At 45.6% G+C, this 16,820-nt stretch overlaps 1 protein-coding gene across 1 annotated transcript; it reads right to left on the bottom strand.

Annotated features, from left to right (window-relative positions):
* Positions 1 to 13,607: 13,607 nt before the first annotated feature.
* LOC128114199 (patr class I histocompatibility antigen, A-126 alpha chain-like) lies at positions 13,608 to 15,855 on the bottom strand. The gene is made up of 4 exons (XM_052744028.1): positions 15,783 to 15,855; positions 14,737 to 15,027; positions 13,921 to 14,196; positions 13,608 to 13,795 (listed from the first exon to the last, which is right to left on the bottom strand). The coding sequence occupies exons 1-4, from the start codon at positions 15,853 to 15,855 to the stop codon at positions 13,608 to 13,610; spliced, it is 828 nt and encodes a 275-aa protein (XP_052599988.1).
* Between the last annotated feature and the right edge of the window lie 965 nt (positions 15,856 to 16,820).

The raw sequence follows: 16,820 nt of genomic DNA, 5'->3' as shown, positions 1-16,820 counted from the left end.
TCCATTTCATCTTTAGCATCCTGACATGAGGTTAAATATGGGGAAAGAGGACTTTCCCCCCATTTTGCTCTTTAATTTTCCTATTTTACTTTCCTAATAAACTAAAGCTTTCTGGTCATCACTCACCTCTTCTCAGTTACCCGACTTTCCCCAGTTTATTCCCTGGAGATTCTCACTGTTTGTGCCTGTGTGTCCTCCTCCATCATGGGTTTCTTATCCTTGAACTCTGCATTTTCCCACTCCTAACTTCTAAGTGCTGGCATTACCGGTGTGTTCCATGACACACAAATATTCAGAGAAGGTTTAAAGTATGTCGTCTATAAGTGTTGTCAGGAATTTAGCAAGTGACATATAGATGTAGGAAGTGTACTGTTACTGTGTGCACTTTTTTTTTTGTGGTTATTGTTGTATTGAGACAGGGTCTCATGTAGCTTAGCATGGTATGGATCTCCTGATGTTGTTTATGCCTCTCCTTCTGAAGTGCTGCGATTACAGTCATGTAACTACCATGTCTTGTTCTAGTGTAAGAATTTTGTTAATAAATTCTTAGAGAATTTTTTTTTATTGAAAAAATTATGGGATAAACTGTGTTATAAGCATTGAGAGCCTAAATTTCATGGTGTCCATTCCCAGTTAAAAGAATCAATGACAAAAAATTATAATTGCTTATACTAGGGATTACATGGACAGAGGTTCATACTTACCTCCCAGAAATTTGGGCTCATCACCATCTCTGGACTCCTGTGCACAGGAACTGAATTGCCAGGAAATTGCCGGGAAACTGCACACAAAGAAACTTGCTAAAATAAGTACATGTTAATAATAGAGAGCATGCAGCCACTGCCATGTACAGCTGGTGGTTCTTTTCTTCTTCCTGCCCACACTGCACTCCTTTGGAACATACTTAATGATTATATTCTCTTCCTCTTCTAATAAACACTGTAATCAATCCACGGACCACCAATACCTTCCCTTGTCAGCTACAATGATGATTAAAATCCAAGTCAACAAGAAAACATTGGTAATTATCTCACCATAAATTTGACAACTTCTTATGCTTGTGATATTTAGAGACATATGTGGTGATATTGACAATTGACTTTTTGATAGTTTTTACTTAAATGTTCTAATATTGAAGATCTAAGGACTTGATTAAACCAAGCTCTCCTTTAAAATTAAGATTTATAAACACAGCACACACTCAATGTACAAGGCTCTCCTGTGGACAAAGATGCAACAGATGATGAAGAATTTAATCATATTTCAAGTCCACAGTGTAAACAACCTTGAAGAAATACTGCTGTGTCAATTTAGAGAATGTAAAATGTAAAAATCTACAAGGAAAAAAAAAGAAAAAAAATCTACAAGGAGCACAGTGTGGGGACCCTGCCATTTATTCTTAAGTTTTAATGACTTTTATGTGCATGGGTATTTTGCCTGCATGCATGTTTATGCATCATGAGCACACCAGAAGAAGGAATGGGGCCCCCAGGGACTAGTCACAGAGAGTTGTGACCAGCCATGTGGATCCTAGGAATCCAACACAGGTTGCCTGGAAGAGCAGTCAGTACTTATAGCTGCTAAGCTAGCTCTCCAGCCCATTCCCTATGCCCGTCATCTCAGCATTCAGGAGGCAACAGTAGGAGGATGTCTCTGAGTTCCAGACGAGTCTGACCTACACCCCAAGTTCTAACAAGGGAGATTGATACAGGAAGACCCGTCTTCAAGAAAACGTTCACCATCTGAAGATGTTAGTGAAAACATTCCTCCTGCAGCAGCTGAGAGGGCTCAGCAGTGAACAGCACTTGCTGTTCTTGCAAAGGACCAGAGTTGTGTTCCCAGCACAGACATTAGGCCACTCACAGCCTCCTGTAAATGCAGCTCCAGTGCTTATGGTGACCTCTTCTGACCTTCACAGTCAACTGTACTGGGTAGTGTAGAACACACACACACACACACACACACACACACACAATCATAAAATATGTACAACCTACATATTTCTGTTAAGCTGCATTTTCATAAATTTCAAATAAATAATTGTTAAAAAGATATAAAATCTACCCATTTTTTAGTGGGAAAGAGAAAAATATTTGTCAGAATGTAAACATCCATAAAAGATCTATTCCTGCCGGGTGGTGGTGGTGGCGGCGGCGGCGGCACACGCCTTTAATCCCAGCACTCGGGAGGCAGAGGCAGAGGCAGGCAGATCTCTGTGAGTTCGAGGCCAGCCTGGTCTACCGAGTAAGTTCCAGGACAGCTAGGACTGTTACATAGAGAAACCCTGTCTTGAAAAAACAAAAACAAAAACACAAAAACAAAAACAAAATCAAGAAATCTTTTCCTTCCACCATAATTATGCTTTGAAAAACACTTAATCCACTTTAAAATATCCTTCTTTCATGCAATTAGTTATTAATATCTTTAATGAAGCAAATGTCTCAAAACTCTTGGTTCACAACATGAATTGATAAAAATCCACATAAGCAGAATTAAGTTGAGGTCCATTCACTTTCTAAGTGTGTGAAGAGATCCTGATGTCAGAATGATCAGAAAATACTGACTTATTCTCCCCGGGGCTAGACTTGGAAAGATGCTGTGAAAAGGACCAGTAGGGTAAGCCATTGTCTCCAGACACTCTCCTGGGATGCAAGACCCCAGAGTTGTGTCTGAGCAGGGAAAGAGGGACTCTTTCTCATCACCCATCTACCAGTCTCTGACACTCCCACAGAGAATTCTAGGAAAGTCTCCCTGAATCAGGATTATGAATGAAAAGGGACACGTCCTATTCAGTCTCTGCTCATCACTCTATTGAGGGACACTGTCGATGGCCATGTCAGAGGAGCTGCAGGCAGCAATGGAGCCTAGGAAATACAGCCCAGAGGATAACAAAGCAGCTCTGAGTGCATCCTGGAGAGGCAAAGCCCCAGGAGGATTGTTTCCAGAACGCCCCTTGCTTCTGCTGTGCTTCCTCCTGCGTGTGCTGTCCTGTGCCTGCTGTGTTTGGAATGGTGGGATTACTATATGAAGGGATCCCACTGTGTCTAACTAATACAGTGTGACTGTTTTTTGGGAAAATCTTACTCCTCACTGAGTAATTTACGTACAGATCATAATGAAGATGATTTTTATAAGATCAGTGATTAGTTAGATCTATGATTTAATTAGACTTTCTGATTTAGCCTAAAAGAAACAGATAGTTAGGACAGTTAGTAAAGATGTTTAGGGACATGATTTAGGTTATTCTGCCAATTGCTCTAATAAGAGATACAGAAAGGGCAAATACAGGCTAAAAGCTACCTTCTGCTTTGTTAGATGTGAGATTTGCAGAGGATGGAAAATAAGAACAAGGAAGTTTCATGCATTACAGACCCACAAATTCTGCCTGTGGAAAAACAGCCTGATGATCAAAGACAACAATTATGTCACTACACCCAAGGTTAGGCCTGAGTTCCTTGGTCCTGTAACTTACAGAGTTAGTCACAGGCCCCAGTACGCACCTTGAAAAAACAAAGTTGTGAAAGGAGATTATTGTGTGTAAAGGAAAATAGATGGTGAACTGACCACTCATTTCAAGTTTCTCTAGAGTAAGGAATAGAAATCTGTTCCACTGAAATCGTAAACAGCTGCTTGCCAGTACAAAAGGAACTGGTTGAATTACACTTAGCTTGCTTAAAACTTTGTCAATCGGTAATAAAAGAATCATTGCTTGGGGTGAAGATGTTGTGGGAAAATCAATACAAAGAAAAATGTTTAACTACTTGTTGGCTTCTAAGGAAAGCATGCAATTTGTGATCTTAATGTGATTTCTTCTTATGTAAAGCTTTTAACTTGTTTTTTGAAAGTATGTAACTAGTGGTTGTGAGGTGATCTGTTTTTGTGTTGAAATCTGTATTGGGAGGTATAAAGGGATAAGAAAAAAATAAAAAATAGAATAGGAAAGGAAGGAGTAACGGGAAAAATCAGGGGAAAGGTAGAAAAACAAAAGGGAAAACAACTGGGAAGAAAGAGAAACAGCAGCTAAAAGAAGAGAACACAGAAGACAGGGAGAGCGAAGGACAAGCAACAGAGAAGACACAAAGTGAAGAATCAGTCTTGGGTAAAGTCTAATAAAGTTCAGGTGAAGTTCCTTCGCTCGTGTCTGCTTCAGTTCTAATGGCTGGTCCAGTCCACACCTCCTCAGTTCCTCTGATCTGCTGAGAGCCTGCTGAGGGCTGGGCCCCTGGGCAGCAGGCCACTGCTCCATGCCCTCCTCTGGCCATGGGAGACAGGGAACCAGACTAAAGCCTGTGAGTGCCAGGTGTGGAGGGGAATGGTCTGAGAAGCTACAGCACCTCACAAGGCTGGCCTCCATTGTCACCCAACCAAACCCTCATGGCTTTTCCTGCTGGAAGTCCTGAGCCCTATTTCACCTCCAAGCTAGTGGACCTCAGGGGTCCTAGGAGGAGGGCTGGGATCTCACTGTCTGAATGGTTTCCAGTTCACACTCCTTGAAGTTTTACACATCCTTGTGTCCACCCTGGGCCTCTGAGAACCTTGTTTTATTGCCTTAGGGTATATAGATCATGAGCATTTGTTGGGCCTCAATTCATATTGGAGTTCAATAAAGGAGCCAGGTGGATGAAGGAGGGGGCAGAGTATGGGAGCAGGAGGCATGAAAAACAAGGGGCAGGGAGTCAGAGAGAGCACGTGGAACCTGTTTCTAGTACCAGAGTAAAGACTATGAGTGAGACCTGGTACAGAAGTCTCACATCAAAAACTGGAGGAAGTCACCTGGATTTCAGTCTGAGATTCGGCCCTAGGCTGTGGGACTGGCAGAGACGCCAGACCTACTGGTCACGGTTTGCTTTCCATTTCAGTTTATGTCTAAATCCCACCGGTGGGAAGGACAGGGCTATGTCTGTGACAGTGAGTGCTCCAGCTGTCATTGGAATTCTCACTGTATAGACAACGTATGATGCCCTCCTGGCTGCTTCAATGATATGGGTCATAGTTTGAGTGAGAGTGGAGCCCATAGGCTCGCATGTTTGAATGGTTGGACCCCTGGTAGCAGAACAGTTTGAGAAGGCTTGGGAGATGTATGGCCTTGTTGGGGGAGGTGTGTCATTGGGAGTGGGCTTCGGAGTTTCAAAAGCCCACACGAAGCCTACCCCACTCCTGCAGTCTGCTGATCAGATGGGAGCTCTCAGCTACCCCTCCAGCACCATGTCTGACTGTCTGCTTCTATGCTCCTCCCCCAAGCTGAAGGTAAGGCAGGAAACTCTCCCATCTGCTCTGAGACTGGAGCTCCTGTCCCCTGAGGCTTCCTCCTCAGCAGGGAGCAGCTGGAACACTTACTATGTGTGCATGAAAGGGGGAAGAGTGCTCCTGGGTACCCTGACTCAGTATGAGAGAGGGACTCTCCAGAGGGTCACACTTCTCTCAGGACAGTTCAGTTTGTCAGTTAAGCAGCAGATCCCTTCCATTTGCATTGTGAACCATGCCCTCTCTCGGGTCTGTTCACTGTCCACACACAATGGCATTGGAGGTCTGACTCCAGGGTTGCTGAGTCTCTTTACCCACCTGCACCAGCACCACCACACCCCTACCTCCCCAACCCAGACAGAACCAGAAGTCTATTTTCTTAGAAGGAGATCCAGAGTCTCCTGCTCTGTGCTGGCTCATACTGATCCTGAAATTTCCCAAGAAATGGATTATCCAGATACTGACTTTGGGTTGCTGTGTGGTGTCTGCACCCTTCCTCCAGCATGGTTCTCCCATCCTTACTAGGGATGGTCCCATGAGCACTGCTGGATCCTCAGGAAAAATGCTAAATGTCTGGATTTCCAATTCGTCTCTCCAGACTAGTACCCTTCTAAACACTTGTGACCCGTGAACTCACATCTGAAGGAAAACCAGCCTGAGGTAATGAGCCCTAGGCTTCTACCTGCTGAGATCACCCTGAGCTGGTGGAGTGATGCGAACAACCAGACTCAGGATGTGGAGCTGGTGGTGACCAGACGTGCAGGAGACAGAATCTTCTAGAAGTGGGCAGCTGTGGAACTGCCTTCTGCAGCTGAGCAGAGATACACATGTCATGTGACTCATGAAAGGCTGCATGAGCCTCTCACCCTGAGATGGGCAAAGACTGTCTATGACCACAAAACCCATTCACAGAGAAAGTGGGAGCCCCTTGAGAGACCTGGAACAGGGTCAGGACTGAGAGATGGAGGTTAAGAGTCCTAGTCAGAGCCTTCTCAGCACACCATCTCCATCATGGCAATTGTTTCTGTCCACATTCTTGGAGCAGTGGTTATGGGAGCTTTGGTCATTTTTATGATTAAAGGAGAATGAAGGTAAGGAATAGTCAGGGTCTGCCCCAGCCAGTGGGGTCTTCAACGGGGACCTAAAGGGAGGGCCGGCGAATGAGAGGGACAAGAGACACAAAGAATGAGAGCAAGACAGGATGTCTGATCAAGCTCCAAAATTTTATTTTTCTCTCAAGGCATATATAGATAGTCAAAGGGGCTTGCAAGCAGGAAGGGACTTAATTATGGGCTGTTCAGCCAGCAGGGAATGTTGCTCTGAGGGTTATCTATCTATTCTTGCCTAATTGCCTAATTGCTTAACTGCAGCTCATTCACCTGATTTCTGAGAAGAGGTTCTGGTGCTATGGAGACTTAAGCAAGGCCTAGATCTAAGAAAAGAGGAGAGAAGCCCAAATATGGCAGCATGTGTGTCAAGGGTCGCTTAGGCTTATGGCTCCTGTCAAGGGTCCTGATTTTCTTCCCCTGGGATTTCAAGGCCAACTTCTGTATGTGCTCTGTCCATAAGAGGAAATTTGTATTCACATACAAGTGCTTACTCAGCCTGGGACCTATGTAAAATGCACAGAAAATAATGTGCAGAGTCATTGCGCCGATGATGGAGGTGATAGACTCTCGACTCCTTGAAATCTAGGGTTAGAAGGAACGGAAGGTGCTGCTGAGAACAGAACTGCAGGAGCACAGTTGTTCTTATCCATATTTGCTGTCCCATCTTGTCTCCTTCCCTCCCTTGGATCTGCAGTTACAGTTAAGTAACATCCCTGGGATGAGGACCAGGAGATTTCTCATGATCCTCATGACCCTACTGTCTCCCTGGATACTTACAGGATGTTTTCTACCCACAGTTCAATGTTGGGACAGTCCTGATCAGGCTGCAGGTAAGTATGGTAGGGGCTGCTTCCAGAGACCCTTATGGTTTCACTGACGGAGCCCTGGAAGAGCTCAGCCACCCCATACCTCTTCAATATCCTGTGGGCTTTGAGTAGGACCTCTTAGGGTTTTATCCGGTGGGAAGAGTACCTAGGATACATGGGCTTCTCTCACAGCTTTAAAGAGGTGAGACTGTGAGATTGTGGAATAGTCAGAGGACAGAGACCTTATCCTGACTCTCAGTTATTGGGACAGTTTGAATCTGTGACGGGATGATCAAAGTGTCACTACTCACAGAGACTGGTCTGAATTTTTTTTCTAATTATTGTCTTCTGCAGGTGGAGACAGCTGCCTTGTGTGGAACTGAGCAATAGAGACTTTTTTCTGGATTCCCCATTTTCTACTGTGAGTTTGGGAACTCCAGACTTCTCATTCTGCAGCCCACATTGGCTGTGTCCAAGTGCCTGTCTCTTAAATACCTAATGTAAAAATGTGAGACTCACAGCCCAACCATGTGTCTATTCCCCAGTGTGCTCTCCAGCAGAGGCAAAACTGGGACCTTTCCATCCATGACTGCACTCTATTGTAGTCGAAGTAACACTCACACTTTCTGCTTGACATGAAGGGTATTATGTATATGGCTTTGCATTTATTGCCATGCTACTATGGAAAATCGTTAAAAATTAATAGATAAAACACAGGTTGAGAATGTGATAGAATTGTTATTTTCTGAGTCAAGACTATTGCCTTTGGTCAAAGACAAGAGATCTGTGAGGCCAAGTACGGTCAGGGATGTGCCCATCTATGGCTTAGGCCACCATGGCCTTTCCATGGTCTCTCTCAGCTATGTCTTCTTCATGAATCCTTAGTTCCCTGTCTTTTCAGTAAGTCTGTTTTGCCAGGGTGTGTGATCAGAAGGACTCAGATATGTTCAGAGCCTCATGCAGTATTAGGGAACTTGGCTTCACAGTCGGATTTCAGATAGAGGTTGGTGTCAGAACCATCAGTTATAATTCCACATTTGAACAGGGAATTGTGTCTTTCCTAGAACTGCAGGGTCCCCAGTCTTTGACAACAGCAAGAAGTGTTTCTGTCATTGTCCTACAAGATTCACAGAGACCTTCAGTTCAGGAGACTTTGTGTCACCAGAGTTGTGAAGGTCAAAGCCTGGTATCTGATAGCCCTGGACCCTAGACTTGGCCATCTCTCCACAGTAAGCCAAGGAAGGAGATAAGCAGATTGGAAAATAGAAAAAGGACACTTATTGAATGTGGCCATGTTGGGAATAGGAACAAGGAGGTCCGGTGACCCCCCATGGTCATCTTTAGGACCCTGGCAGGAGACTTATGCTCAAATACAGGGCAGGAGTGATTGCCCATCCCTGAAACACCAGCAGCTTAGGCCTTCTGTTTCTTCATTGTGAGATACTTGATTAAATCCAATCTCACCAGGCCCATGTTTCAGAGATCAGGCAGCCACAAAGGCAGGCCCTGTAGTCCTTCCTTAGAACCCTTTCCTTCTCCAGAGAACTCTGTTTACAACTCAGTGCCAGGGCTGTGTTCACAGCTCACTCTCAGCAGTGCCTCCCTTGAAACATTAGAACTGAGTTAGAGCCCCAGCACCCAGCAGCCAAGTCAAAGGAAGGTCCCAGGCCCTTATACTCCAGCATTGGGGAGGTGGAGACAAGAATCCTGGAGCTTGACTGCCAGCAGCTCGAAACATCTGTGAGCTCCAGGCTGGTGAGAAACTTTGTGCCAAAGTATGTGACCAGCATCCTTAGGGAGGATAACCCGTGCTGACCTCTGGTATTTCCTTATATGTTTCAGTCCCTCTTGTGTTTGTATCCAGGAGAACAGTTGTCTGAAGTCAGAAGAGGGCACCAGAAACCGTGGACCCAGAGTTGAGCAGCTTGTAGGCTGGGAAGCCTGGTTGATGAGAACACACTCTGGTCCTCTGCAGGAGCAGCAAGTGCTCTTCACTGCTGAGCCCTCTTCCAGCTCAAGGAGGATTTCTTTGATGAACATCTTCAGATAATTGTCAATTATTTTTTGAGACAGGGTCTCACTATGTATTCCTGGCTGGCCTGGAACCTGCTGTGTAAACCAGGCTGGCTTTGTACCTACAAAGATACACCTACCATTTCCTCCAAAGGGCTGGGATTAAGTGCATGAGCTACCACACTGGGTCCCTGTAGATTTTTACCTATGATATGTCTCTAAGCTGACACATGTGGTACTTGTTAAGGATGTTTATTCTGTAAACATGAATTGTCATTGAACACTACACAGTACTCAGTTCGTGTCCACGGGAGAGTCTTGTGTGTTGAGTGGTTTTCATGTTAATAGATGTTATGTTATAAGCAGGGCACGGTTTGTCCAAGTCCAGAGATCTGTCAGTGTTCACACATTTCAATAAATACTATCAAATCTCAATTGTTACTGGTATCACAAATTTTGCCAGCAAATTTAAAAACATTAGGAAGTAGTTAAGTTTATGGCAAGGAATTCAATTGCTCAAAAATCCTAGTGTTCTCTAGAGAGCTTAGATTTTGTCATTGCCGGAGTCAACTGGGGAAAGGATTGGCAGACAATGACTCGATCTCATTTTATGCTGCAGTATGAAGAGAAGAGATTTAAGTGTGCTACCAGGGCATGCAGGATTTTGAGAAGCAAAGAAAGCCAAATATGGCCTCTGACCACAAGATCTAAGACATAATTCTTTGCCAGGGTGCAAAACAGCTTTCATCTTCCCCAAGAACAGGCTCTGTGTTCACATACACACTACTTACCCCATCTCAGCCCTTCAGGGTATGTGGTTCTCTGCTGCTGTCCATATGGCACCACTACAGCTGTTCACTTCTGGACAATTCCATCCTCTGCAGGCCTGGTGCCCACCACCTCTGTGTCCTGGGTCTGGTTGTTCCCTTCTCTCTGCCAGATCAGGGTGATCTCAGCATGGTAGAAGCTCAGGGCCCAGTCTGGGATCCCTCACCATTCTGGCTCTGTTGTGGACTCAGAGTATAAACTAGAGGTTCTTTATCAAAATTCTCTCAGATGCACAGTGTAACTGTGTGGTCATAGCACGGGTGTGTGAGTTCACGCGGGTCCATGGAATGAAGTCTCAGAAGCATCTTAAGAATGAATCTAGCCTTTCATGGCTGCAGGGGGTTTCAGCCTGGAAGGACTGGAGCACTCTTCCCTTCACCTAGGGCAGTTTTATTTCTCTCCAATACGGTTTAGCCAGTTAATTTCCATATGCTCAAAACACCCTGAAAGGGGCTCCTAACAATACAGTGCCAAGTGCAAATTCCTCGATTTCTCAGGTACCACGGTTTTCCCGGTTTCCTGAATCAAGTTTTGCATAGGCCTTTGTATCCTTGGGAAACTGGGAGACAAGATTCACACAGAGGACAGCAAGAGAAACAAAAGGTGTCTGCTAAACAAAAGACGGATTAGGGCTAGGTGCTGCTCTCTGGAGCCAGGCCAGGTGCAGCTCAGCGGGAATGCCACCACAGCACAGGTATTTCCTTGTCTCTTGCTCCAATACTTTGTCCCGTCCTTCTTCATTTCTTGGGCCTAAAAATGTTATAGGCCCATTGAATAAATGTTCAGTGTTGGGCATGTCAGTTAGGGAAATGGGGTTCATCATTTCTTTCCTTCCTTTATCCTCTCAGCCAGATTAGCACCTGGGCTCGGACTCAGAAGGATGTTGTCAGCGGGACAAGTACAAGGATTAGAAAGATCAACTTGTCCCTGACACTGCTCCCAGGATACTAGGCACCAGAGCTGGGTCTGAGGTGGGAAGCAGGGCTCTAGAGAATCCTCTCCCAGGGCATAATCTTTCCATGACTCAACCCACCAGGTCTCTGTCACTTCTACTGGGAATTCTTAGAAAATCTAGTCAACTTACCCTGATCAGTGTTATAAAGGGGATAAAGACCACTCTGGACTCAATCTATACCATTCATTGAGGATGAAGACCTCTTTACTCTTGGCCCTCTTCCTGCTGCTGGCAGCCAATCTGGCCTTAACTCAGACATGGGCAACTGAGAGCAAGTCCTGAGAGAAACAGCATCTGTCTGAAGCACCCAGGGTTCTGTGCAGCACCACTCCAGTCAAGGAGAAGCCTAGCCTTGTTCTACCTCAATCAGACCTGCCTGTCTCCCCTACTAGACAGCCCTCCTGGGTCCCAGGAGGAGGGTGCAGTCCTGCTGCTCACTCCCCCAGGCTCACACTGGCTACGCTATTTCTATACCTTCCCTCTTAGGTTGGCCTCCTGCAGCCCTGGTTGCATGGTTGGCACTCAGAACATGGGCAAAAAAATGGAGAAAGCAAAATTGTATCTGTCCATGACACCAGGTTGAGCCTCCACAGACTCCCAAGACTCAAGCATCAGTACAATACCATGGACACTTTGTGGGGGGACTGTGGTGGTTTGAATATGTATGACCCCCATATGCTCATATATTTGAATATTTGGTCACGAGGGAGTGGCACTACTTGAAGGGATTAGGAGGTGTGGCCTTGTTGGAGGGAATGTGTCACTTCCAGTTGGGATTTCTTTGGATTGCCATTAGTATAGTACTTGTACTCTTGTACATCCCTCATACTATATAATTTTTAATCTGTTCATTTAGTTTTTTAGTTTTAATAACTATCTCTGGAGATAGTTTTTCAGAATGTAGCCCAGGTTGATCTTGAACTGGCAACAATTCTTTAGACAAAGCATCCACTGTGGTGGGATTGAAGACATGTTCTGACCTGGGGCTGTCAGAAACCAGAGTTTGACTCTAACAACTTCAGTGTGAATACCACAGAGATCCATGTAAGGACAATGACAGAAACACTCCCCACTGCCTTCAATGACAGCAGACACACAGAAGAGAATGACCCCAACTCAAACACAGTACTGAGAACAAGGGTAATTCCTGCAGAGACATGGACTGCCAACACGAAAGAACAGCACAGACACTGGAAAAGGCCCTAAGAGTGTCCGGGACTTTTTGACCATATTCTGGTGAAACATGTTTATTGAAGGAATAGGGCTGAGGTACTAGCAATAAAACACAGGTGAGAAGTGATAATGTGAAAGCCGAGGGTGGACTGAGAAACAATTCCATATCCCAGGCCACGTGGCTCCACACAGCCTGGAACTGTCGTTATAGGCAATGGAATTAACACAATAAACACAAATGTTATAAGATTCTGAGTCTTAATTTTTTCCATCTAGTTTTACTCATCTTTAGTACACAAATCAATCACCTAGCCTGATGAGAAGCTGTACAACCCTAAACAAATTCGTACTTTCAAGAAAGAAGCATGAAGTGTAGCCAGCTGGTGTTGGAACTGGGGAGATGAATGGAGAAGACACACAGTAAGTGTGGGGATGGGGATTGTTGCTAATCAGGGCTCTAATGAATGCATCACCTGCTTACATTGTGCTCACATAAGGGACACATAATCAGAGTCAGATGCAGAAAGGGAAGGAACCAGCTCTTAAAGCCACAATGGGAAAACAAGAAACCAGAACAAATCCTGTATGGCGCAGTACCACATGAAGACAGCTGTCTTATCCTGTAGAAGAAAAGAACAGGAAGAAACTCAGATCAGTGTCTTCAGTGGTGACGTTCTGAACAGCCCATCACACACTCAAACTGTCCAATCCCAAGTGTCTCCACACCCCAGGGTTCTATCCTCTGACTTATCCCTGTCTCCCATCAGGCCTTTTAGGGTGTCACTTTTTAAAGCTGTAACAGAAGACTGGACATCCTAGAAACTTTACTGCCCAGTGGAAAGTGATACAAGAGCAGATCAAAGCCTCTGAAGATAGAACTAAACGAGGAGGTATGGGCTGGCTGAGAACCTCCATGGGATCCTGTATATACTGCCACAGGTGTCTCAGGGATGATTCCCCCCTTTGTAATTACTGGTAAGTCTGAACATAGATGTTTCTTTTAACTCCTGGGAATAATCCCTTTTCTTAGAGCTCATGGATGCAGCAGGATCTAGTTGGCTTAGAGACATCTCCTGATTCTTATCTCAGAGTTCTCATCTCAGGGAAGTTTGCAGAAGTGTGACTGCAGATCCAGAGAAAGATGAGGAAACATGATGGAATACTGGACATTAAGAGGACTAACTGGGGGGTTGGGGATTTAACTCAGTGGTCGAGCGCTTGCCTAACAAGCGCAAGGCCCTGGGTTCGGTCCTGAAAAAATAAATAAATAAAATAAAAAAAAAAAGAGGACTAACTGGACTCCTGGATATCTGTCATATGTAGAGATTTTCCGTATTAACAGCTGAGGATCAGGTCTCTACCACCTCTATCACTGCAGTGATGAATCTGTGCATTATTTCCTTTATGCCTCACAATAGAGTCAATGTCAGCACATCAGAACAAGACTGAATAAGCAACTGTGTGGAGGAATCTTTGCTCTCATGTGGCAGGGCACACTCTCAGCTGGACTTGATATTCCCATGGAGACTTGAACTCAGACCCTGCCCTTTCCTTACCTTTAGTCCTCCTCTTCCATATCAGAAAAGTCACCACGGCTCCCATAAGCACAGCTCCAAGAACCAGGCCAGTAACAATTGTCATGATGGGGACAGAGGGCCAAGGAGGTTCTGACAGAGAATGGAAGGAACAGTGAGGCTTCTGATGTGCAGCTATCAGTCATGACCCTGATCCATTTCTCCCAAAAAATCCAACTGTCTCTGTGATAGGCTCTGTGATCACTCCCAGCCCTTACCCCATCTCAGTGTGATGGGCTCAGGCAGGCCCTCATGATCCACATGACATGTGTATAGCTGTGCCTCCCCAGAAGGCACCACCACAGCTGCCCACTTCTGGAAGGTCCCATCCCCTGCAGGCCTGGTGTCCATCATCTCCATGTCCTGTGTCTGGTTGCTCCCATTCCTCTGCCAGGTCATGGTGATGTCAGCAGGGTAGAAGTCCAGGGCCCAGCACCTTAGGGTGATTTTCCCATCAGCTCTGACCTTATGGGTCATGGATGTTTTGGGGGTATCTGAGGGAAACAATTGAAAAATTCAGTCATTTTTCATTCTTCTTATGGATTCAGCAAAACTCGTGTGATAATGTGTGGAATGGATGGGAAAGCTGCGGTGGAGGAGGAGTGCAGACTTCACCCTTCGGCCTAAACGTAGGATGTGAAGAGGATAATCTATTCTTTGGATAGTTTGAGAATCTGTGAGAGCCAGCACAGAGCAGGGGCCTTTAGATCTCCCTCTGGGAGATGGACTTCTGGTTCTGACTGGGTGGGGATGGAGGGATGCAGCAATCCTGGAGTCAGACCTCCCCAGTCATGGTACGTGAACAGTGAACAGGTCTGTGAGTGGGCATTGTTCACAAAGCAGATGGGGTGGGGGGAGAGTGCTGCTTATTGGACAAACCGAACTGTCCCTTCCACTGAATCAGGGAACCCAGGAATACTCTTGCACCTTGGTGGCAAGGCAGAATCCTTATTCCAGCTGCTCCCTGCTGAGGAGGAATCCTCAGGGGACAGGAGCTCCAGTCTCAGAGCAGATGGGCCAGTTCCCTTCCTTACCTGTTCTCAGTAAAATCTCCTTCCCTTTCTCAAGATAGTCTCGGAGATTCTCCACGCAGGTGTCCTCTAGGTATGGCTTCAACAATTCCGAAAAATCCTGCATCTTCCACTGATACCTGATGATTTGAGCTACCTGGCCGAACGCAGTCCAGGTGCTCTGGTCCTCATTCAAGGCGATGTAATCCCAGTCGTCGTAGAATAATTCATAGTATCCGCGACGGAAGTACCCTCCATGCATCACTGAACATCCATGTACCATCTGGACTGTGTGATATCCTGGCCAAACCCCCACTCTCAATCAGTCCCACAGGCCAGGTCCCTTGGTGGAGCCCTCTATTTGATCGGACCCGCTCATTTGGCCTTTCTTATTGGCCAGATTTGGATTTCAGCTGCACAGAAATCCAGGTCAGTGTCCTGTGGCTCTCTGGAGCCTAGTCTCCATGAGCCACATTTTCTGTGGGTGAACCTCAGACATAGTGACTAGGGGCAATCCCATGGGGACCTCAAAGACTGAGATTTCTGATTCAGGTTCACTCACCAGCTGTGCTCTGGTTGTGGATCTGGAGCACTGCCTTTAGTTGTTCTGTTAATTGCTTTGTGAATTTCAAGGCTCTCTGTGTCTCATACTCCCAAAAATCTGGCTTCTTCTGATGCATCCACGGAGCACGGGGTTCCATCCTTGGATTCTCTGCTCTGCTGTTGTATCCCATGAACTGTGTGTCGTCCACATAGCCAAGATAGGTAAAGTAGAAATCCACAAGGCCGGGCCAGGTCAGCAGGGTTTGGAAAAACAGCATCGAGTGTGAACCTAGGTGAGGTGGGCCTTTAGATGCCTAATTTCCTCCTAGAACCCCATGCTGATGCACGGGGGCTCCAGGTTGGGGGGCTTGAGCAGGGGTCAGGATCAGAATGCAGAATGGAGAAGGGAATAGGCTGGACTGTCTGGGACAGAGGTGGAGACAAAGTTCCTTGGTTGTGCTACCCTAAGGTAGGAGTCATTTTGCTCCTCCGGGTTAGGAAATTTCTCTACCGACACCCACACTCACCCTCTAGATGGTTAGTCAGGGCCAGGTTGACCAGGAGCAGCAGCAGGAGAGCCTGGGCTGCAAGGGTCTTCATCTTGTACGATGAGTGCAGACTGAGTCTCTGCTTAGTCTGTTCACATTACAGTCTTGATGTGGAGGAGTCTGATTGGCTTCTCTAAATTCTAGGAATTGCCGATGGTAATGAAACAAACCTTTTGGATTGGGTCATGGAGAGATGAAAACCTGGAAGAGGAATCTCTAGGGCCCTGCTTCCACAACTTAGATCCATCTCTGGGTCCTGGTATGCTTGAGCAGTGTTGGGGGACAAGTTGCTTATCCTGATCTTTGTCCTGCTGGTCCTAGTCATAATATCCTTCTGTGCCCAGCTCAGAGGCCATCGAATCAATGATTCTCAAACATGTCTGTGTCCGGATGTCTACATGAACTTATGTTATGTACATTATATCAATCCATGTTCATCGTGTTAGGAACTGAGAATTTTTGACACATTTGCTTAATTGAACACATTAATATCAAATTTCATATAAGCAGAATGTTTATAAAAATAACTACTTTCCAAAGTACAATGATATGGTGGAAAGATGTTTACATTTCTGCCTGTCCTTGACCTCATCTTTCCCACTAAAATTCCCTCAGATTCCGATTTTCCTTTTTAATGCCTCTGTTTTCTTTACAATATGCAAAATACACTTTCACAGAAATATACAGAAAGAATATTTTTAAGAGTTATTTTCAGTTGGTGCTGTGTGAATGTTTGTGTGTTTATGTGTGAGTGTGGGGGAGTGCAGTTGTCTCTGGAGGTTAGAAGAGGGTGTTAGAAACCCTGTAGTAGGATGGACAGGAGGTTGTGAGCTCCCAGACTTCTGGAACTCCAATTCTGGTCCTCTTTACAGAGTAGCCATCTCTCCAGCCACAGCGGGCATATTTTTATTAATGTCTTCAGATCATTTTCCTTTCTTTTGAGGCTGACCTACAATTCACAGACATCCATATGCCTCTGCCTCTCGAGTGCTGAGTTGAAGGTGTGGGCTATTTTGC

This window comes from Peromyscus californicus, unplaced genomic scaffold (assembly GCF_007827085.1).
Source record: "Peromyscus californicus insignis strain IS unplaced genomic scaffold, ASM782708v3 Scaffold_19__1_contigs__length_69161282, whole genome shotgun sequence".
Classification (NCBI taxonomy): domain Eukaryota; kingdom Metazoa; phylum Chordata; class Mammalia; order Rodentia; family Cricetidae; genus Peromyscus; species Peromyscus californicus.
Note: the sequence above shows the minus strand (reverse complement) of the source record. Positions and strands in the feature narration are given on the sequence as shown.